The sequence below is a fragment of the Neovison vison genome, chromosome 5, assembly GCF_020171115.1.
Source record: "Neovison vison isolate M4711 chromosome 5, ASM_NN_V1, whole genome shotgun sequence".
Taxonomy (NCBI): Eukaryota; Metazoa; Chordata; class Mammalia; order Carnivora; family Mustelidae; genus Neogale; species Neogale vison.
Genome location: NC_058095.1, coordinates 58,785,385 through 58,809,367, shown reverse-complemented (window position 1 = coordinate 58,809,367; position 23,983 = coordinate 58,785,385). Strand labels below are relative to the sequence as shown.

Below are 23,983 nucleotides of genomic sequence, written 5' to 3'. Positions count from 1 at the left end.
TAGCAATTTTAATTAGCTGTTTGAGTGTTCCCAGTCATTTCCTGATTCTCACATTAAGAACTGCGCTATTATTGGGAATGGTTAGAGTCTAACCAGAAGAAATTTGCTCTTTTTCTTACAGTTCTGACCCACTTCCAGGTTGCATTTATAAGGTAAGGTACTGATTTTTTTCCCTCATTCTTCACAGGGTGCAAGAAATCTTCCACAGTGGTTGGAGAGTGCTCAGGGGGCTATAAAATGAAAGCATTTTCATTTCATGGTTGATCATGTTTCCCTTGAAGAATTCTGAGAGGGATTTTAGAAACTTGTTCTCATTAAGTTATATCCTCTGCAATACCTGAAAATGCTTTCTTAGAATTTTGAGTTTTATATACATTTTTTTTCTATTTTTAGCATGGCAGTCTGTCTTTTAAATAACTTATGACATGCAATACATTTTGGTGTTAGTTATAGAGAAAATATACATTTCCTATATTATAGATTTTCCTCAGCACCATATACTGTAAAAAACAAAAACAAAAACAAACCCAAAAACCAAAAACCAAAAACAAAACCTAAGATGCTGTCTGGATGAATTGAGTCCTTGCACCTTGAAAAAGTAGCTTCAATCCTCATGTTGTTTCACAGTCTATAAAATGGGGAAAAAATTTTAAATGCGCTGAAAAATGATTATGAGCATTTTTAGCAACACAAAGCATTTTTGTGTTATCCAAATCACCACAGTTTGGGAAAATGTAGAAAAGTTTACACAAATGCTTTGAGTTTTTCTGGAACAAATATCTTTATTATTATAAAACAAATTACCTCTGATTATTATTGACAGGATTAGTGAATATTAAAGTGGCAAGAGATGGAAGGATCCTGAGAAGAAAGTTTTGTGAAATTTTTATGAGAATCTCAGTAATAAGGAAAACATAATAATATTTTATAAGGCTTTTAAAAATATTAAGGACAACTGAAAAATCCAAATTTGTCAGAAGTGTGGAAACAAGAGAAACTGATGTAAAATAAAATTTATTTTTTTAAAGCTTTTATTTATTTGATAGATCACAAGTAAGTAGAGAGGAAGGCAGAGAAAGAGGGGGAAGCAGGCATGGTGAACAGGAGGCCTGCCTGGGGGAGATTTCCAGATAGGGCAGTTTCCATGAATTATCCCCACCAATATATGGAGATATACTGATACACATGACAGTCCAGAATCTCTAACGTGAAATGCTTCATCTCCATTAGGACCTCTGAGTTCAGCAGCCATGAGTTCAGACCAGGAAATGGCCATTTTCGGGGAGGCGGCTCCGTACCTCCGGAAGTCTGAAAAGGAGCGCATTGAGGCCCAGAATAGGCCCTTTGATGCCAAGACATCTGTCTTTGTGGTGGATCCCAAGGAATCCTTTGTGAAAGGGACCGTCCAGAGCAGAGAAGGAGGGAAAGTGACGGTGAAGACCGAAGCTGGAGCGGTGAGTGGAGCCCCTGGAGCTGGCCCCGTTCTATCAGTTCTTGTGTTTGGTCTCTCGACTCACCTGAGCCGTTATCTTCCCCGTTGGCCAGACTGTGACAGTGAAAGATGATCAAATCTTCCCCATGAACCCTCCCAAGTACGACAAGATCGAGGACATGGCCATGATGACCCACCTACACGAGCCCGCTGTGCTGTACAACCTCAAAGAGCGTTATGCAGCCTGGATGATCTACGTGAGTTCATTCTCATGGGCTTCTGCTTAGACAGCTGGTTAACAGTTTTGAAAAATAGTAGATTATTAAGGTCCCTATGAGATGATTATACTCCTTTTTTTTTTTTTTCCTCATTTTTGGTGTAGACTTACTCAGGCCTCTTCTGCGTCACCGTGAACCCCTACAAGTGGCTGCCGGTGTACAATGCAGAGGTGGTGACAGCCTACAGAGGCAAGAAGCGCCAGGAGGCCCCGCCCCACATCTTCTCCATCTCTGACAATGCCTACCAGTTCATGCTGACGGGTCAGTGGCTCAAGTGTTTCTCATACAAATTATTTAACCACCTAGAGTCACACAGTGTTAAAGCTAAACAGATTTTCAGAGATAATCTAATCTAAGCCCCTGGTTGTACAGAAGAGTTAACTGAAACACAGAGAGGTACATGCTGTCAGAGCTGGAACTAAAACCGAGCTCTCTAGACCCCACCTCCGTGACTTTCCCAGCCACGCCTCTGCTTCTATCCTTTGAAACTTAACTTGCTTGTATTCTCCACAGAAATACATAATTTATGGTATAGATTTAAGTAACAATAGTTAAGATTAAGTAGCTACGGAATCATATTGCCTGAATGGAAATGAAAAATACACGTTCAATCCTTCTGTGCTCAAGTTCCTTGTTGACTACCACTCTGATGCTTTCAGGAGTACTGTCACCTCTAACATCATCAGAGACCATCCCACAGAAGATAGCCTCTTGAATGAATGAATGAATGAATGAATGAATGAATTGAATGAAGATGGTGTTTGAACATGCACCGAAACATAAGTTGTTTTCTGCCCCCTTAAAAGCATTTTTGTTCTGACTGGGGCATTCTCCTCACCTGATCTTTCTTTGCCCTGATAGCACACTTTTTTTTTTTTTAAAAGATTTTATTTATTTATTTGACAGACAGAGATCACAAGCAGGCAGAGAGGCAGGCAGAGAGAGAGGGGAAGGATCCCGCGGGGCTCGATCCCAGGACCCTGGGATTATGACCTGAGCCGAAGGCAGAGGCCTTAACCCACTGAGCCACCCAGGCGCCCCTGATAGCACACTTTTGACAGGACTGATCAGAGTTAGGGTTACGGCCTACGATACTTTCTCCCCCCACACACACTGCGAGGCCAACTGACTCATTTAGAAACCAAATCTCAACTTCGGCTTGATGAGCACTATTTAAACCTATTAAACTGCCATCCAAATACTTCATATATTCTGCATTTTTTCACTCCTTTATGCATGAATCAGCAGAGAGTATGCTTCTGAAATCCACAGCGGACAACTAGAGAGTCTGGCTTTGGAAAGTACTGCTCATTCTTTTAAACCGGAAGGACACGCTTAACTATGAGGGCTTAAGGAATTTCCGATATAACAACATTTTATGTTTCTCTTCAACTTAAAAGGTTAAGAATAATATATATAACTTTACAGTAATATATTTTTAAACTCCATTCAAAATGACACAGTATTTATAGTCAATGCCCCAAGTGTTTCCCTATAGAAAGTTCTGTTTGCGTAACTGCTATGATGCTGATTGTCCACTGTCTTTCTCCTAGATCGGGAGAATCAGTCCATCTTAATCACGTATGTATTACTATTCTGGGATGTATTGGTATTTTATTCACATGGGGAGAATGCCAAACTAAAACGAATTAGTTAGTGCTCGTGCTGAAGCAATGCTGTTCAGCCTGGAACAGGATACAGTTTGTGCCGTGTCGTAGGGTTTAGACTGCATCAGAATGTAAAATAACAATGGCCTAAACTTTGTCATATGCTAGTCCAGTCTTAAAAGCTGCCCAGAACTTTCTTAAGAGTAGGGGTTATAAATCCCAAAGACATATAAAAATGGGTGCGTAAGGTAGTAAATGCTGGTGATGGAGGTTCTTTCATTTGTCACACAGCTTAATTCCTCACGTACGTTTGGTCTCTGTTTGACAGCGGAGAATCTGGTGCAGGGAAGACTGTGAACACCAAGCGTGTCATCCAGTACTTTGCAACAATTGCAGTCACTGGGGAGAAGAAGAAGGAGGAAGCTACCTCTGGCAAAATGCAGGTGGGCCTGGGATCAGACTCCAGACTCTCAGGGCTCTCGGGAAGTCTGGTGCCTGGGAGATAAGGACCGCTCTTGCCTTTGCAGGGAACCCTTGAAGATCAAATCATCAGTGCCAATCCCCTACTGGAGGCCTTTGGCAACGCCAAGACTGTGAGGAATGACAACTCCTCTCGCTTTGTAAGTCTCCTGGTCACAGAGGAATCTTCTCAGCCCTTCCATGCCAGAGAAAGCATGTTTGAATTATCATTTCCATCTCATTTTTCTTGAGTGCTTCAAGTTTTGTATGTAACATCATCATTTTTATTTGCAAGGGTAAATTCATCAGGATCCACTTTGGTACCACGGGAAAACTGGCTTCTGCTGATATTGAAACATGTGAGTAACAGGACCTCCTAAACAGAATCCACGAATGACAAATGATGGTCTGGAGGAACATTTTCAGCTCCTGCTGAGCCCAGGGCCTGTGAAAGACCAGTCTGCTGCCAAACATGCCTGTAGTTAATGCCCTCCTATCCATAGCCCACAGTGTGCTTTATCCCAGTCATGAACTAATGACTCTATAAGAACTGCCAGGAGCCATGGGCTTGTCTGAGATATTCCAGCCTCAGAACAGATTTCAATTTTCTCTAAGAAAACACTAACACTAGGGTAAATGAGTTGCCTTCAAGTTGAGAATGGGTGATTTCTTCCTAGCCTGAGGCTTGATAAATGTTGCTCTCAGTGGTTCCTCTATTATAAAGTGAGAAAAGACCCTGAGGAGGAAGGGGTTCTCCAGAATCAATTATATCCCAAATGTCAATGATCTTCTGCATGAGAAATGTCTATGTCTTGGGCCAGGCATGCTTTAGTCTCTTTCTGGAGGTGGTAAGAGCACCTGTGATGGTGTTTATAGAGGCACAATATGTAGCCTATGTTGTAGAGGCACAACACTCAGCTGAAATCACAACAGGCCAGGGAGATTTTTTTAGTTAATTATCCCAAATTCCAAAATCACTTCAGGAACTTTGCAATTTTTCCTCCTGACCAGTCTACTTTTCATTGCAGATCTTCTGGAGAAGTCTAGAGTTACTTTCCAGCTGAAGGCGGAAAGAAGCTACCACATTTTCTATCAAATCATGTCTAACAAGAAGCCAGACCTAATTGGTAAGAAGGAGCTTAAATTTATAAGCTAGAAGCTAATCATTTTATTAACAACTCCTGATGGAAAACATACCCTGAATTCTATGTACCCAGAAATGCTCCTGATTACCACCAACCCATATGACTATGCCTTCGTCAGTCAAGGGGAGATCACAGTGCCCAGCATTGATGACCAGGAAGAGCTGATGGCCACGGATGTAAGTCACATATATAGTTTTTTTTTTTAATCCATTATGTATGAAATGACAATAACACTCCTCTATAGGTGTGGTTAAGGATAAGTTATAAATTCTCCTGAATAAGTTAGTGTCTTCTGCCCTAACTTTTGTCCTCTCATCTTTCCTGGCAGAGTGCTATTGACATCCTGGGCTTCACCTCTGATGAAAGAGTCTCCATCTATAAGCTCACAGGTGCGGTGATGCATTATGGGAACATGAAGTTCAAGCAGAAGCAGCGTGAGGAGCAGGCTGAGCCAGATGGCACCGAAGGTAATACAGACAAGATCATTCCAAATTCATGTCTTCTTTTTAGTTGAGCTTCTGATGAGCGTATATATATTCACCCTCATACAGATTTTCTATAGACTGATTCACTCATCACTCTATCCCCATGAACTGTGGGACCCACAGTAGGTCACACAGGGTGCCTGAATTTTGTCTCTGCAGTTGCTGATAAGGCGGCCTATCTCCAGGGCCTGAACTCTGCTGACCTGCTCAAAGCCCTCTGCTACCCCAGGGTCAAGGTCGGCAACGAGTATGTCACCAAAGGCCAGACTGTGCAGCAGGTGAGTCTGTGACCTCAATGAATGATACCCATCCCAGGCCTTCACAGCATGTCTTCACTGGCGCCAACAATCACTACCCTGTCCACAAAGGTGTACAACGCCGTGGGCGCTCTGGCCAAGGCCGTCTACGAGAAGATGTTCCTGTGGATGGTCACCCGCATCAACCAGCAGCTGGACACCAAGCAGCCCAGGCAGTACTTCATCGGGGTCTTGGACATCGCCGGCTTTGAGATCTTTGACGTGAGTTGTTTGAATAAATGGCCTTTTAAAGGCCCTTCCATTTTGTGTCTTCTTTGCAGAGTCCCCACTGGATTTTCCAGACTCACTCCTACTCTTGCTCTTTGCAACACCTAGTTCAATAGCCTGGAGCAGCTGTGCATCAACTTCACCAACGAGAAGCTGCAACAGTTCTTCAACCACCACATGTTCGTGCTGGAGCAGGAGGAGTACAAGAAGGAGGGCATTGAGTGGGAGTTCATCGACTTCGGGATGGACCTGGCTGCCTGCATTGAGCTTATTGAGAAGGTTCGCTTCCTTTTTTCAGGTCACGGATTATACCACTGAGAAAAATCTTAGAAGACTTCAACTCATAAATAAAATCAGGAAAAGTCCTTCTTTTGCTAATTCTGAGAGAGATATTCTGGTAAAAGGAGAGTGAATATTTTCTCTAGCAACCAGAAATCTCCATTTCCCGATAGTTGGCAGTGCAAGACCTTATATTTTAAACCACCTTTCCCTAAAAAAGCATACTATAAAGAGTATTTTTCACTCATTTTCCCTTTGTCATTCTTAGATTCATTTTTACTGGCAACTGAAATGTGAATTTCTAATACTTAAAGCAGAGGCTCTCGAAATTCAGTTTGAGACTCATCACAAGTGCTTAATAAAACTGCAGAATTCCCTAATCTCACCCCTGGGAAAACTCTTCGGGAAGTGTGGGATGGATCCTTAGAATATGCATTTTCACCAAGGGTTTCTGATCCAACTAGTTTGCAAGTCAAACTTGGGAGAAATGCAGCTGTGGAGCAGTGGGGCAATACATAAACTCCAGGAGAGTATGACGTTTGCTCCTCTCCCTCACCATCACATCCCAGAGCCCAACACAGAACTTGGATCTCAATAGGCACTCAATAAATATTTGCAAATGTAATGACTTATGAACCAAGGGATGAGTTTTCATTAACTGTAAGAAATTAAAGGATGAATTTACTCAAATAGGATCAAGATGTCACATATTATTTCTACAAGCAGACAAAATTGAAAGGCATTTGTTTCTTTTCATCTTTTCAGCCCATGGGCATCTTCTCCATCCTGGAAGAGGAGTGCATGTTCCCCAAGGCCACAGACACCTCCTTCAAGAACAAGCTCTATGAGCAGCACCTGGGGAAGTCCAACAACTTCCAGAAGCCCAAGCCTGCCAAAGGCAAGGTTGAGGCCCACTTCTCTCTGATCCACTATGCTGGCACTGTGGACTACAACATCGCCGGCTGGCTGGACAAGAACAAGGACCCCCTGAATGAGACTGTGGTCGGGCTGTACCAGAAGTCTGCATTGAAGACTCTGGCTTTCCTCTTCTCTGGGGCAGCAGCTGCTGAAGCAGGTAAATTCCAACAGAAGTCATCCTTTATTTAATGTGTCAAACACACACTAAGGAAGCCTGTACAATGATTGCTTGTGCTCTCTCTAACCACCTTAGAGTCTGGCGGTGGCAAGAAAGGTGGCAAGAAGAAGGGTTCTTCTTTCCAGACTGTGTCTGCTCTCTTCAGGGTACGAAATGCCTTTGCTATGTCTTATTAGATTCAGGGGCTTAAATTTTACTGTATTTGTGGGGAAAGGGACATAATCTTGCAAGGATTCCAGAACCGGACATGACTCTAGAGACAAGTCAGTGGGTGGTGGTAGAGCAGTTTAGAGACTTCAGGGTTGTTTGGAAGAGACAGATCAGTATATAGGAGACAAGGTGTCAAGAGGGATGAGAGTAAATTGCACAAGTCAGCATCAGATGTTAAATTAAATTGGGGGGCCAGGAAATAAGGTCATTGACATTTAAAAGGTTCTGCTAGGATAGGACTAAGCAAAACATGAGACTTGCTAGAGACTGTGAGAGCCTCCAAATGATGTAAGTGCCTAGGTGTATATTGGCTCAGAACTGAAGTGAGTGGACTTTGAAAGCTGATGACAGAAGATCCCTGCTGGGAATTGGAGACTGATTCTAAACAAAGGAATTAAAAAACCAGATGCAATCAGAAATAGCTCTTAAAGGAAAGTTTACCTTTCTTAGGACAATCCCATCTTTAATAATGAAAGCTTTAGTTATTCTGAAAAACCAGCATTTCCACAAGTTGGAAGACTTCTTCTCATACCTGGTAACATGGCTGTTGGTGTTCTGCCAATTCCCAGAGTGAGGCACTAAAAGGCCACTTTCTGTGGAATGAGCAGGAGGATATAGCTCTATAATTAGAATAAGGAGTAAGAATGTGATAGAGAAGCAGATACAATTGAAAATAGGGTAAAGAAAGAAATTAGAGATTTGGAAGAAGACACTGAATTATTTGTAAAGCTCAATCATACAGCTAAACCAGAGAGTCTGGGTAGAATGTTTCCCTACATTTAGAATATCATACTCAAGCTACAACACACACTAGGAAATTCAGCAGCAGTGACCGCTTCAATGACTAACAGAAAAGTATGTTTATCATGCACGAAAACAGGAAAAAGAAGGACATTTTGAGAATGTGGAAATTCCAACTCCTCATTTTCAAATCTGGACACCATTCAGATAGTGTTTGAATTAGATATTATTGGATCCTATAACTAGATACTATTAGAGCTAAGCCAATATCACAGATGTCACAATGATTATGTCTGTGAATATGAATATACAGAAACAGTGCTTTTTAAAATCAAATATTCATAAATTCCACAGGAGAATTTGAATAAGCTGATGACCAATCTGAGGAGCACTCACCCCCACTTTGTACGCTGCATCATCCCCAATGAAACCAAGACTCCAGGTAAGACCCACCTGCTGCCTGAACAAACTCCAGGATGCTTGCCTTAGACCATGAAATGAGGCATGTGTGCTCTTCCTCTTAGGGGCCATGGAGCATGAACTTGTCCTGCACCAGCTGCGGTGTAACGGGGTGCTGGAAGGGATCCGCATCTGCAGGAAGGGGTTCCCAAGCAGGATCCTTTACGCAGACTTCAAACAGAGGTCAGACTCTCTCACTGCAAATTATCTGAAGAGGTTCTTTTGTTTATTTTATTTGTTTCAATGGAAAAATCACTTATACTTTCTATTATAATTGAGGAAAAGAGAAACACATTTGGCAGGTGCTGTATTGACAGGCCAAAATTTGACACCCTCTGATACACAGAGAATGAAGACATGGATATGATTTCTTGTTTATGTTTGCTGGACTACCCAGAGTCTACATCATTTTTATAGTAAGGCAAGATGTCATCTTGTTGGTGACAACAGCTCTATCATTTATTTTCTTGGCCTACACAGATACAAGGTATTAAATGCAAGTGCTATCCCCGAAGGACAGTTCATTGACAGCAAGAAGGCTTCTGAGAAGCTTCTTGGGTCCATCGACATTGACCACACCCAATATAAATTTGGTCACACCAAGGTAATGGTCTCTAAAGCCTATCTGATGCTATTCTTGTCCCTGTGAAGTTTCTGTATAGAGTCTGATCTGCAACTCCTCCCATGCATAGGTCTTTTTCAAAGCTGGTCTTCTGGGGCTCCTAGAGGAGATGCGAGATGAGAAGCTGGCCCAGCTGATTACTAGAACCCAGGCCAGGTGCAGAGGGTACTTGGCAAGAGTGGAGTACCAGAAGATGGTGGAGAGAAGGTATTAACAGAGATACTCTACGAGTACCCTTGACCCTTCTAACTCTACTTCCTGTTGGAACCTGACTTTGACCACTTCTGCTCCTATCACAGAGAGTCCATCTTCTGCATCCAGTACAACGTCCGTGCTTTCATGAATGTCAAGCACTGGCCCTGGATGAAGCTGTATTTCAAGATCAAGCCACTCCTCAAGAGCGCAGAAACAGAAAAGGAGATGGCCAACATGAAGGAAGAGTTTGAGAAGACCAAGGAAAACCTTGCAAAGGCTGAGGCCAAAAGGAAAGAGCTGGAGGAGAAAATGGTTGCTCTCATGCAAGAGAAAAACGACCTGCAGCTCCAGGTCCAAGCTGTGAGTATCAGAGCCCATTTCTTGCAATCAGATGCTAACATTTTGACTCAGCAGTTGCTGGAGAAAGACTTAGATTCTACCTCACTAAGGGACTATCAATCTTTCCAAATTCACAACTCCTTAGAAGTTCTACACAATCCCAGACAGAACATTACTACCAGGCATTGTGGTAGGATCCCTTGCTGTCGAAAAGGAAAAAGCAAAAGCACTTCCCTTTTCCCCTTAATGTTTTTCCTAGCAAAATTTGAGCAGAAAGTGAGGTGACCTTTGCTCCATTAGACTCTCCCTACTGAAAAAAGCACATAAGACCAGGGAAATGAAAAACAATATTTACAGTGGGGAGGGAGGAGACACTGTGATGGAAATGGATCAACTTGAAACCAATATGAAACCAACTTACAACTTCCTTCTCAACTCTGTCTTTAGAAACTCTCCAGTACCTGAAAGAATAGAGTCATTGCAAGGATAATGGCAATACTTTCTACAGAGTGTGTCAGTTTTTAGGCAAAACGTGAGATACTCTCGTATGGGTTGATATGGTTTGATATTCTTGTTCAAATGTCCCAATAAACATCCAGAAGATTGGGAAGAAATATTTGATCAAACACAACTGTCTAACCCACTTTTGTGATTCAAATGACTTTTTGACTCTTCAAAAAATCATTTGAAAAGAGACTTTCAGTTTGCTACTAAGACCAACAACCTAAGCCCTGAGAGTGACCCTACAGTCCTCTGAATTCAGAAGAAAATTGACACTGGTCCAGTTGGGTATTTACACTTGGAACACTCAACTGGAAAATTTAAAGAAAAATGAACTATCTGTACATACCTAGGTTGGCATTGTGTCTTTCCCTATAGTTCATGTACAACAGGGTTTTCTAAATTGAGGAGAGGGGTTCATCACACCTCGGAGAGCCAATTAGCTACCGTAGGGCATATCTAAGTCATATCTACGGTTAGCCACCATAGGGCATATCTAAGTTTGGTCTGAGCATACTCCTCTCTTTTGAGAATAGTATGACTACTTTTCAGCACCATTCTCTCAACTCTCCACATTTAATAAATACATGAGGACATTCCAACTGCTAGGGATACAACTTGAAGGAGACATGGTCCTGCTCCTACAGAGTTTTTATTCCAACCCTTATTCCTTCTCATGAGAAACGTGTTCGCTACTTCTCTATGCACCACCTTTGAACATATTCAGCTCCCCTTATTTCTTCCATGTGTTCCCTGTAATTCCCAGTTACTCTGTAGGACAACTGCCCTTTAAGACACTTTCTTGGTATTATCCCTCCCTCTGGGCAATCCACAGGATACCCACTCATTTTGTTTTCAAACACTAAGCTTTCCTCGAAATAAATATTAAATAAAGAAAGGTGACTAATCTGAAATTATATACCAACACATTAAATGTAGGTGACATCATGCAGGGGAGGAAAAAGTTTTCCTGGAACCTATTAATAAGGTCCCTGGGTGGGTCTGAATATTTAAAAACCAATCAACAGGAAAGAAGCATGTATATATATTGATTTTTACATGTATATGTAAGTCTTTACAAGAGACTGAAGACCCAAAGAAGTAAGCAGAGCAGGAAGCTTGTATATCCTTTAGACAAATGATAGATTTGTAAAGAACTGACAAGATAAAGGGTTTTGAGCTCAGGGTAGTAAATGATGAAGAAGTAACTAAAGAAGATAAATGTTACTTCAACAAGGATTGTTTATGCAGCCTTCTTGGCCCCCAGTTCCCATCTCTGGTGATAAGAATGTCTTGTTTCCTCCTAGTACAGGAAGGTACTTTTCACATGTTTCAGGGAAGAAGGATGAGGGGAGGAGGTCAGAATGGGCTTCCTACTTTAGCCATTTTCTCAAATGCCTTCAGTTTATGGTATGCAATATGCCAAGATGCCGTATTTAGGGACAGTATGTCCTGAACCTCATCATTAGCAAATAGAAGTGTATCCTAATTTCACCAGGAACCCTGACTTAAATTCTTTAAAAAAAAAAAATTCGCAGTGCCATAATAAGTGCCCAATAAATATCTCCTAGATAATGGAAAGCTTATAAAAATTAACTCAAGGGTTTAAAACACAATTTACTTATTTGGCTTCAAAATATTAAAAAATCTGAAAATGTCCAGAGAACTAAAATCCAAAAGTGTCTATTATCCCTTTTCAGGAAGCAGATAGCTTGGCTGATGCAGAGGAAAGATGTGACCAGCTGATCAAAACCAAAATCCAGCTGGAGGCCAAGATCAAGGAGGTGACTGAGAGAGCAGAGGATGAGGAGGAGATCAATGCTGAGCTGACGGCCAAGAAGAGGAAACTGGAGGATGAGTGTTCGGAGCTCAAGAAAGACATTGACGACCTTGAGCTGACCCTGGCCAAGGTTGAAAAGGAGAAGCACGCCACAGAGAACAAGGTATGAGTTGCATTCCTGTCTACCATATAGATGTTCTGCCACCCTACTAACATGCTTTAGCACAGCTACCATTTCTCTTTTTAATTTTTTAAGGTGAAAAACCTCACGGAAGAGATGGCAGGTCTGGACGAAACCATCGCAAAGCTGACCAAGGAGAAGAAGGCCCTCCAAGAGGCCCACCAGCAGACCCTGGATGACCTGCAGGCAGAAGAGGACAAAGTCAACACCCTGACCAAGGCTAAAATCAAGCTAGAACAACAAGTAGATGATGTAAGCCTAACATCATGTAAAAAAAGTAATTTTTTTTATTTAGTAACAAAATCAGCCTGAGTTTACATTCTAATGATATAATGGGTACTTTTCAAGAGCTTCCAATGAATAAGTAGCATAGAACATTATCCCTGATTCAAGGTCTAAGATGGACACCCATGGAGTCAAAAAAATCAATAAAGAACGTTGTAGGTAACAGACAGTATGGGTAAAAAGAAATAGGGGAAAGGAAAAGGAATTATTCTGTTTATCAGGAAAAGCTGTACAAACAAAATGGGTTTTGGTTGGGATCAAAAAGCAAATGGCCAGAAAGAAACAGAGACAGTACTCTAAGGGGCGAGCAGAGCAAGAGCAAAGTAGTAGTAAATATCTAGAAGGTTTTCTCTCACAGTGAGGAAGGGGATTCCAAATAAGGAATAAGCAAGATGAATTCAGGGTTAAATGTGATCTTATAGCGAGTAGAGAACCCACTGTAAATATGTGAGTAAGGGAGGGCCTGGAAGAAGTCATGGTTTAGAAACATTGCTGCAGTGTCTACAGGTATGGTGAAACACTAATAACAGTGGTTTCCAGTGGGGGGATTCCGAAGGGATGGCATTTCCCTAGCAGTTTACTGTAATCATATGGTAATTAGGTATGGTTCACCTTCTAAATGATGACTCCTCAGCAAAGGGAATGGGATGGATGGAACAAATTAGTCTTATGAATAGAAAAATAAAAAATAAGCTGTGGGTTAGACAGGAGTCAAATGTTTACAAGGCCAACCCTCAATGAAAGGTGGTAACATTCCAGGAATGTATTCATGCATTATTAACTTTTAGCTTGAAGGATCCTTGGAACAAGAAAAGAAAATCCGAATGGATCTAGAAAGAGCAAAGAGGAAACTAGAGGGAGACCTTAAATTGGCTCAAGAATCCACAATGGATGTTGAAAATGATAAGCAGCAACTCGATGAGAAACTCAAAAAGTAAGCAATGAGGACAAAACTTTCAATGGGAAATTACTATTATTATATCTGTGACTGACATAAAATGCTCCTCCAACAGGAAAGAGTTTGAAATGAGCAATCTGCAAAGCAAGATTGAAGACGAGCAGGCCCTTGGGATGCAGCTACAGAAGAAGATCAAGGAGTTACAGGTGAGTCGGACCCCCCACTCTTTCTGTGCATTCCAGGAATCAAAACTGTCATGAGCTGGCATTCACGTTCATGTGTCACCCCTAGGCCCGCATCGAGGAGCTGGAGGAGGAAATCGAGGCAGAGCGGGCCTCCCGGGCCAAAGCAGAGAAGCAACGCTCTGACCTCTCCCGGGAACTGGAGGAGATCAGCGAGCGCCTGGAGGAAGCTGGCGGAGCCACTTCCGCCCAGATCGAGATGAACAAGAAGCGCGAAGCCGAGTTCCAGAAGATGCGCAGGGACCTGGAGGAGGCCACCCTGCAGCACGAAGCCACAGCGGCCACCCTGAGGAAGAAGCACGCGGACAGCGTGGCCGAGCTCGGGGAGCAGATAGACAACCTGCAGAGGGTCAAGCAGAAGCTGGAGAAGGAGAAGAGTGAGATGAAGATGGAGATCGATGACCTCGCCAGTAACATGGAGACTGTCTCCAAAGCCAAGGTGCAATCATGGTTTAAGTCTTAAAAGAGATTTCTGTGAGACAGGGGTGAGTGAGAGGCTCAGGAATCCTTAGTAACTGGCAGGAGACTACAGACAGTGCAAGCAGGAGACAGGCGGGAGGAAGGGCACTTGGGTGTGATAGGCCAAGTGTTCAATCTTTGTTGTGAGAATAGCCACACCCAAAGAACAGTAGGGTGGGAAGTTAAGCTCTTCCAAATAAAAAAATACCATTGGACTATACATTCTGGGATTTTAAAAACACCTCACCTTGATAAGGCTTCTGTTTTTCCCCTTAAGCACAAATAAATTGCTCCTCAAAAAAATTGCCCAGAATTAAATCAAGTATCATTATTCTCCCATCAGAGAGAAAACCAGTTGAGTACAGACTTGAATTCACAAAGCAGTTCACTGGTGGCATGTTTGGACTATATCACTTGTTACTCTTTCCTTAATAATCTTAGGCCTCTGTAGTGTGTGTTTGTAAAGATAGTGTATTATCACAGGGCCCACAGCCCCTGTGGAGTGCTCAGATTATGAAAAATTCCTGTGGTCCAAATGCTTGCTTGAGAAGCTTTCTACCACCTTCTGAACGCAGGGGAACCTTGAAAAGATGTGTCGCACTCTAGAAGACCAGGTGAGTGAACTTAAGACCAAAGAAGAGGAGCAGCAGCGGCTGATCAACGACCTGACGGCTCAGAGAGCGCGTCTGCAGACGGAATCAGGTGGGCCATTTATGGGTGTTGATCTTGAATGACAAATTTCCTTTGGATGATTAATTCGCTGGAAAACTCTGCACTGACTTATTGAGATCACATATTACCCTCCTGGAAGACACCTGTCACCACCACTATGAACAAATCACTGACCACTGTCATAGATTGCTTTCTTTTTTGTTGTAATCGTGACTTTCATTAAAGAGATCCAGGCTCTTCTGTTTCTACACATTTTAAAGCACATTTGACTTTAATCAAGTTATCAAATTAAAAGTGTAGCTTCATAGTATTTATTTGCACTTTTCAAAATGCTTACACAAGTTATTTATTACTTTATTACCCTCAACATTCTGTGTAATGTAATCCACATATTAAAGATGACAGGCAATGGCAGTGATGAAGTGACTATCCAGGAATGCTTACTCCTCTCTTCTCCCTGAAGTCTGGCCAAATGCTGCTAGCTCGCATAGTCATGCAGAGAAATTCAGTAGTACAACCCAGCCCAAGAGCCTTAAGTGATGATTGTAGAGTTTTGACTATCCAAATTGGAGAGTCTCTGCATTTCCTCTGTCCCCTAATCAAACCATCCAACTTTACCAAATTTCCACCTCCCCAAGTGAGAGGTAATAAGATGGAAATTCTTTTATGGGTCATCTGGACTACTAAAGTGATAAGCAGGTCAATGTTGAAGAACCACTTTACTCTTTCACATGCATTCAAGTATGGTTCTTTCTAGCAAAGTTGAAAGTCAGGCTTTTATTATTGTTATACAGGTAGTTAGCAGACTTCATAAAAAAAAAACTGTATTCTCAGGGCACCTGGGTGGTTCAGTCATTAAAGCATCTTCCTTAGACTTCGGTCATGGTCCCAGGGTCCTGGGATTGAGCCCCATGTCAGGCACCCTGCTCTGCAGAGAGCCTGCTTCTCCTTCTTCCTCTCCCGCTGTTTGTGTTCCCTCTCTTGCTGTCTCTCTCTCTCTGTGTCAAATAAATACATAAAATCTTTTTTTTTTAAGTCTGTATTCTCAAAGTATCAAAATTCTCCTTGTAGACTCTTTTCCTAAGTTCCTTCTTTAACTTAGTGGCATGGAAAAAAGAAAGTTGTGATTCTTATTAAATATTAACATCTCTTGTTACATGCTTCTTGACCAATTTCTACTGTGATAAAAAATCTTCTTTTAAAGATTTATTTATTTGACAGACAGAGAGAGCATAAGTAGGCAGAGTGCTAGATAGAGGGAGAGGGAGAAGCAGGCTCCCTGCTGAGCAGAGAGCCTGATGAGCAGCTGGATCCCAGGACCCTGGAATCATGACCCAAGGCGAAGGTAGCCCTTTTTTTTTTTTTAAGATTTTATTTATTTATTTGTCAGAGAGAGAGGGAGAGAGAGCGAACACAGGCAGACAGAGAGGCAGGCAGAGGCAGAGGGAGAAGCAGGCTCCTTGCCGAGCAAGGAGCCCAATGCGGACTCGATCCCAGGACGCCGGGATCATGACCTGAGCCGAAGCCAGCTGCTTAACCAACTGAGCCACCCAGGCTCCCCTGTGATATATAATCTTATATATCTTTCAAAATATCTTGCGTTGCTCCTAAGTATGTAATCAGCCTCCAAGCTTTCCATACTTATCATTTTTACATACATTTGCTCATCAGAACTGAAGTGGAACTTGGTGGCTTGCTGTAATCTATGCTCCCCAACGTATTTCAAACTCAGGTCCCTTTCCCTGCTCCAGTTTTTAATCCAGAGCTAATTTCCAAAGTGAGGTTGAGTTTTCTCCATCTTGGTCTTAACAGGTGAATATTCACGCCAGCTAGATGAAAAGGACTCGTTAGTTTCTCAGCTCTCAAGAGGCAAACAAGCATTCACACAACAGATCGAGGAACTGAAAAGGCAGCTTGAAGAAGAGATAAAAGTAAGCCCTACTTGTCACTACCCTTATTTTTCAGGTTTTACTTCTCTTACTTCTATAGATTGTCTTCTGATGGCTTATAGGAGCCTAGGGACTAAATGTCACTTTAAAGATATCAAATTAGGTCTCTGATCTCTATGTTCTCAGGCCAAGAGTGCTCTGGCCCATGCCCTGCAATCAGCCCGCCACGACTGTGACCTGCTGCGGGAACAGTATGAGGAGGAGCAGGAGGGCAAGGCTGAGCTGCAAAGGGCAATGTCCAAGGCCAACAGTGAGGTGGCCCAGTGGAGGACCAAATACGAGACGGATGCCATCCAGCGCACAGAGGAGCTGGAGGAAGCCAAGTATGTCCTAGACTTAGCAGAAATGAAAATATCTCTGTTAACAAAGCATATCTGCCATAAGCACTATATGGGAAAATGTCTATTGCTCCCAAAACAAATTTGAAAAGCCAAGGAAAAAACATGCATGATCATAAGCCAAAGCAAGACAAACATTCTAGGCAGGAAGGAAAAGAAATTAAGCTAGAAGGCAGAAGAAAGAAAGCAACAAGGCAAGAGGAACCTGAAGGACTGCTCTTGAAAAGGGGAACTTTTGACATCTTTCTATCCACAAAGTTGTAGACAGAGTAACTGTTAACTATACTCCCCTGTGCCCTTCCTCCCTCTCAGCCACTAATGGGAAAATCAGTTCAAGGTGTTAGGTGTGTAAGGGAAAAAAATAATTGGGCCTCAGAACACAGCTCCTCCTTCTGAGATGTCAAAACATGGCTATTGGTAGGGGAACAAAGACATATATTGTTAAAGACTTAAAAAAAAAAAGTTCTGCAATAAGAAAGGAAACACATCATTTCATAAGGGACCAAATATTCAGTGCAATCAAACAGTTCAAGACTGAACTGTAGGGACGCCTGGGTGGCTCAGTTGGTTGGACGACTGCCTTCGGCTCAGGGCGTGATCCTGGAGTCCCGGGATCGAGTCCCACATCAGGCTCCCAGCTCCATGGGGAGTCTGCTTCGCTCTCTGACCTTCTCCCCTCTCATGCTCTCTCTCACTGTCTCTCTCTCTCAAATAAATAAATAAAATCTTTAAAAAAAAAAAAAAGACTGAACTGTAAAAACAGAGAATCTGGACAAGAAGAAACCTACTCTGAAATTCAACAGAAGTTTCAGGAGAGATCTAGTTGTTTATCCTGTGACCCATGTACAACTATGTAGTTGGAATCATGGTGGCTGGATGCCTTAGAAGAGCATCTGAGTGGAGCTCACAAAACAAAATTGATATTGATTTGGAAAAGTTTATTTTTATTAAATGATTACTGTAAAGCCAAGAAAAATAAGGGACACAATTAGCCAAAATCAAGTATATTTGATTTGAGGTCAAATTCATTCATTTAAATTCAATTCACCCAACATTTGATCATTTAATATGTGTGACAGCCTACAAGAAAACAAAGATGAGCAACATACACACTCTACCCTCTGGAGATGAAAATTCAGTGGAGATAAAACAAAGATAATAGTAATTCAAGGCAGATATTATTACTCTATAGAGGAGAAGTAAACCAGCCACCTTGATGGGGAAAATATTGCTTGGGCTGATCATAGACAACCTTAAAGCAGGAGTATGAAGTACGGCAGTGTTGAAATTTATATTGTTTTCAGTATTTGGTTCATAGGAGAGTAAGAATGAGTTAACACAGAACTGGGCCTACAAAATAAGCTGGAAAACCAAAGTATTGGGCGTCTGCCTGTGGAAATCACTCTTTTGTACTTCGAAACATCCAATTCTACTAATGGCCATTCACTTCTCTTGTCCTTATTTTACTTTTCAGAAAGAAGCTGGCTCAGCGTCTACAGGATGCTGAAGAGCACGTAGAAGCCGTGAATGCCAAATGCGCTTCCCTTGAGAAGACAAAGCAGCGGCTCCAGAATGAGGTGGAGGACCTCATGATTGATGTGGAGAGAACCAACGCAGCCTGTGCTGCCCTGGACAAGAAGCAGAGGAACTTCGACAAGGTAACTCATATATTAGCCTCTGGCTCAGTATTCGACACAGGATGAAAGCCAACCTGTTACTTTCAGTGTACATTATTCAGATCACGTGAGGGCTGTTCTCAGTAGCTCCTACTCCACAGGAGGCAGTGGAGGGGAACAATGCCTATGGTTTCTACTGTTCTCATAATGATTTGACAGTCCCAGATCACCTCAACTCTGACAAGTGCCAGAATACATGGTACCCCCATCCCATCAACTTTATCCATTAAATTTCTGAACTATTCTTTGCCCCTAGATCCTGGCAGAATGGAAACAGAAGTATGAAGAAACTCATGCTGAACTTGAAGCTTCCCAAAAGGAGTCCCGCTCCCTTAGCACAGAGTTGTTCAAGATTAAGAATGCTTATGAAGAATCTTTAGACCATCTTGAAACCTTGAAGCGGGAAAATAAGAATTTACAACGTGAGTACATTTCACCTTTTCTTTAACAAAAGATTTGAAAAAATATTTTCCCTCACTGAATCAACTTTTATATTTTTATTCACCAACAGAGGAGATTTCTGATCTCACGGAGCAGATTGCAGAAGGAGGGAAACGTATCCATGAACTGGAGAAGATAAAGAAACAAGTGGAACAAGAGAAGTCTGAACTTCAGGCCGCTTTAGAGGAGGCAGAGGTAGAAAATTTATTGTACCTTCTAAAACAATTACAAGAGGAATTAGAGTCCATTGCATGCAAGAATTGATGAAATTCTTGAATTAAGAGGAAAAAAAAGTAATTCTGACTCTGTGTACTCTGCATGAGGATGGAGAATCAACAATGCAAGCAAATAACACACCTGTATGTTAGGAACTGTGCTAGACACTGAAAATAAACTAAGATGAATAAGTTAAGGTCCCTGCCCCCTGCACTCAAAAGCATTATCTAGCTGGGGAGACAAAAATATATAAAACCAACAACTCATTATAGAAATTTCCAGAACAACAGAATAAATATGTGTTATGGCAGCACAAGAGCAAGAACTAATTCCTATTGTTAGAATACTGTAAACTCCCATTCCCTGCTAATGTCACCCCCTGCTGTCATTAAAGGCATCTCTTGAACATGAAGAGGGAAAGATCCTGCGCATCCAGCTGGAGTTGAACCAAGTCAAGTCTGAAGTCGACAGGAAAATTGCTGAGAAGGATGAGGAAATCGACCAGCTGAAGAGAAACCACATCAGGGTTGTGGAGTCGATGCAGAGCACCCTGGATGCGGAGATCAGGAGCAGGAATGATGCCATCAGGCTCAAGAAGAAGATGGAGGGAGATCTCAATGAGATGGAAATCCAGCTGAACCATGCCAACCGCATGGCTGCAGAGGCCCTGAGGAACTACAGGAATACCCAAGGCATCCTCAAAGTAAGTGCGTTCAAAAGATGGCCCCAAGTGGCTGGGGTGACTGCAGCCCCGAGAACGAGGTGTCCCAGTGATCGTTCATCCCACAGGACACCCAGATCCACCTGGATGATGCCCTGCGGGGCCAGGAGGACCTGAAGGAGCAGCTGGCCATGGTGGAGCGCAGAGCCAACCTGCTGCAGGCCGAGATTGAGGAGCTGCGGGCCACTCTGGAGCAGACGGAGAGGAGCAGGAAAATGGCAGAACAGGAGCTCCTGGATGCCAGTGAGCGTGTCCAGCTCCTGCACACCCAGGTGAGTGTAACACAGTAGTGAAAAATACAAAGGAATGAAAATGAAATTCCTGCTCATATCTTGGTATTACCTAAAAATGCATTCATAATGTCTCACGTAGGATGAAATTTAAAATACTTATATTTGTGGGTTAACAATATCTATACTGTGACATCCAGTCACATTAAAAACATAGTGTCATCTCAGATAATTCATGAAACAAGGAGGGATACTAATTACTTAATTAACTAGTTCGTGAGTTCATTCAAAATCTGGCATCTTAATTTTTCTCTCATGTACTAAATATTTCTAAATTTGATATTTTAACCAGAACACGAGCTTGATCAACACCAAGAAGAAGCTGGAGACAGACATTTCCCAGATCCAGGGAGAGATGGAGGACATTGTCCAGGAAGCCCGCAATGCAGAGGAGAAGGCCAAGAAGGCCATCACTGATGTGAGCAGAGGGCAGCACGGTGGTAGTCAAATATGAATCCTGATGTGCTCATTCAGCTCTCTCAACTGGTTTTGTCTTACCACTCATCAGGCAGCCATGATGGCTGAGGAGCTGAAGAAGGAGCAGGACACCAGTGCCCACCTGGAGCGCATGAAGAAGAACCTGGAGCAGACAGTGAAGGACCTGCAGCACCGTCTGGATGAGGCTGAACAGCTGGCCCTGAAGGGCGGGAAGAAGCAGATCCAGAAACTAGAGGCCAGGGTGGGTCTTCTGATCAGCATATTTCCCACCTCATTCCAATCCAATTCTTGATTTTGAGTACCTTATACTGCTGAATGATTGGGACATACAGAATGAATAGAAATGTTCCTTCCTGCCCAAGAGCTTTTAAGAGTACAACTAGACTAGGGCATCAAAATACACATAAAGCAGAGTAAAAGAAACACTGCAAGTCATTTGAAGAAACAGAAATACACTGAGTGAAAGGATCACTGTAAATGTTTTTTAAAATACCTATCTTTTTGCAGGTCCGTGAACTTGAAGGAGAAGTTGAAAGTGAACAGAAGCGGAATGTTGAAACTGTCAAGAGTCTACGCAAACATGAGAGGAGAGTGAAGGAACTCACTTACCAGGTAAAGAAAATGGCCTGTCTAGGTTTTCACCCTAGTCTGCAAGGGCTCAAAAAGCTAATGTACAACAAAATGTTCATGGTATTTGCACTTTCAAGAGACCCACCCTCCAAAATATTATTTCAGACTGAGGAAGACCGCAAGAATGTGCTCAGACTCCAAGATCTGGTGGATAAACTGCAAGCGAAGGTGAAAGCTTACAAGAGACAAGCTGAGGAAGCGGTGAGTTCTGAACCCCTTGGAGTCATCATACAATCCCTCCACCCAGCCCCAGACTTCAGTATGGCCAACCCAGCTTAGTTAGGGGAATGAAAGGAGAGGAAGGAAGGATACAATGAGGAAGGATCAAAGGAAATGGGTCAACAATGTTCTGAAGAACGAGAAGAAACCAACCACTTGATGAGCCAGGGAACACTTCCAGGAAAGGAGAAGAGCAACACAATGCTCTTAAGAGGACAAGAGTCTGGTTCAAGGAGCAGAAAGAAACACAGAGAGCAGTAGAGAACAGGTCAAGGAGCAAAAGAGGAGGTGGATCACAGGGTCTTCTAGGTTTTGGTAAGAAGTCTGGATCACATTCTAAGTACAATGGGACACTAGGAAGCCACAGGAGGGTTCTAAATTATTCAGTCATGCCCTGGTTTATACTTTTTAAAAGAATATTCTGGATACATTGTGGAAAATAGACTGTCCAGTAACATAGGTAGGTACAGGATGACATTCTAGGAAGCTTTTCAGGTAGGCTCGTGGCTTGCCTGAGGGCAGTAGTGAAGGAAATAGAGAAGAGGGAAGTGATTCAGGGTACATTCTGGAGGGAGAAACTATAGGATGTGCTAACTGGTTGCCCTGGGAGGTAACAGAAAAGAAATCAGGGGTACTTCATCAAATTCATAGTTTGAGAAACCAGTTGGATGGTGCAACAAAGACTACAATGGGGAACTAAGGGAGGGACAGATTCACAGGGCAAGAAAGAAATAGGAATTCTGTTATGGAAACACTCTTTGAAATGCCAACATATACATAAATGAAGGTGACAAGTGAACAGTTAAGTCTGGAGCTCAGACTGTCTTGCTCATGTTCAGACCAATGGGTTCTTGGCACTCCACCTTATCTCATTTCCCCAACCTAAGATTTATTTAAAATAATAAATACAAAATTTTCTAAATATGTTAGTATGGTTATATATACCTACTCATCACAAATTAGTTCCTCTGTTCATTAGTGGTTTTCATGATTTGGCTGACCTCTAAGGTCTGGGGTGGGAAGCAGGGCATAAGGGGGACAGAGAGAGAGTCTTAATGTGTCTCTAACCCCTACTTCTCTCATCTGTAACAGGAAGATCTGAGTTTTTATTCACACTCTACTATTTAGTAATCCTAAGTTTTATTAATTTCTGAATTTGAATGCCATATTTTGAACTGTTGTCAATGAGCCTTTTAAAAAAGAACAATTACTAAAGACTAAACCCAAACCGACCTTCCCAAATTCACTGCTTATCTGTTCGAACATCATCAGAGACTACTGAAGAGTATTCTGGGAAACAAATTTTGTTTCATTTCTAAATTGCATTAAATGGCAATAAGTTATACTCAAATACTCAAGGGGCAATAATTAATATTCAAGGCTAATAGCTTGATATAATATAGGCTTTTTTTGAAGGTTTTGTTTTGTGTTTTAGAAGGTTTGGTTCATTCACCAAACTCTGGCGGTGGGGAGGGGGGAGAAGAGGTTGGAAACCTGACATATTTAGTAGTAGCTCTAAGATGTTTACATGTTAAAAAGGAGAACTTTTAGGAATGTTGATAGCAAATGTCACCTGTCCCTCCTTCCTATCCATGAGTTCAAGAAGCACGAGAGGAGCTAATACCAAAAAAAAAAAAAGAAAGAAAGAAAAAAATTCAAGAGCTTTTGTCTAGTTTTTTTTTTTTTAAGGTTTACTAGAGTGAAGTATTTTTAAGTAAAAAGAAATTTGAGACCAACTGACCTAAGAAACTAGAAATTCTTAACTCTTTTCCCTCCTAAATGCATCTCCATTCATTCTCAGGAGGAACAATCCAATGTCAACCTTGCTAAATTCCGCAAGCTCCAGCACGAGCTGGAGGAGGCTGAGGAGCGGGCTGACATTGCTGAGTCTCAGGTCAACAAGCTGCGGGTGAAGAGCCGGGAGGTCCACACGAAAATCATAAGTGAAGAGTAATTCAACGAAATGCTAAACAGTGACCAAGGAAATGCACAAAATGTGAACATCTTTGTCACTCTGTTTTCTACATTGTTTTTTTGCAGATAAAAAATTTATCCGCAAATAACTTGTGAGACTCTTCCCCTGACCAACTGTGTCAATTAATCTTTTTCTGCATCAAGAAAAGAAAGAAAGAAAGAGAGAGAGAGGGAAGGAGGGAGAGAGGGAGGGAAAGGTGAA

The 23,983-nt window shown here is 42.1% G+C and overlaps 1 protein-coding gene across 1 annotated transcript; it reads left to right on the top strand.

Annotated features, from left to right (window-relative positions):
• The first annotated feature begins 1,250 nt into the window (after positions 1–1,250).
• Positions 1,251–23,761, top strand: MYH1 (myosin heavy chain 1). The gene is made up of 38 exons (XM_044249098.1): positions 1,251–1,454; positions 1,546–1,689; positions 1,815–1,971; positions 3,264–3,291; positions 3,646–3,760; positions 3,845–3,937; positions 4,072–4,135; positions 4,805–4,903; positions 4,994–5,097; positions 5,250–5,388; positions 5,566–5,684; positions 5,775–5,924; positions 6,039–6,209; positions 6,975–7,284; positions 7,381–7,451; positions 8,611–8,698; positions 8,781–8,898; positions 9,196–9,319; positions 9,408–9,544; positions 9,637–9,892; positions 12,073–12,315; positions 12,409–12,585; positions 13,407–13,552; positions 13,632–13,722; positions 13,808–14,197; positions 14,793–14,919; positions 16,702–16,820; positions 16,965–17,161; positions 18,651–18,834; positions 19,109–19,274; positions 19,364–19,488; positions 19,904–20,212; positions 20,299–20,502; positions 20,813–20,938; positions 21,029–21,199; positions 21,466–21,570; positions 21,694–21,789; positions 23,609–23,761. Exons 1-38 carry the CDS (start codon positions 1,251–1,253, stop codon positions 23,759–23,761), a joined length of 5,820 nt encoding a protein of 1,939 aa, XP_044105033.1.
• Positions 23,762–23,983: the final 222 nt, after the last annotated feature.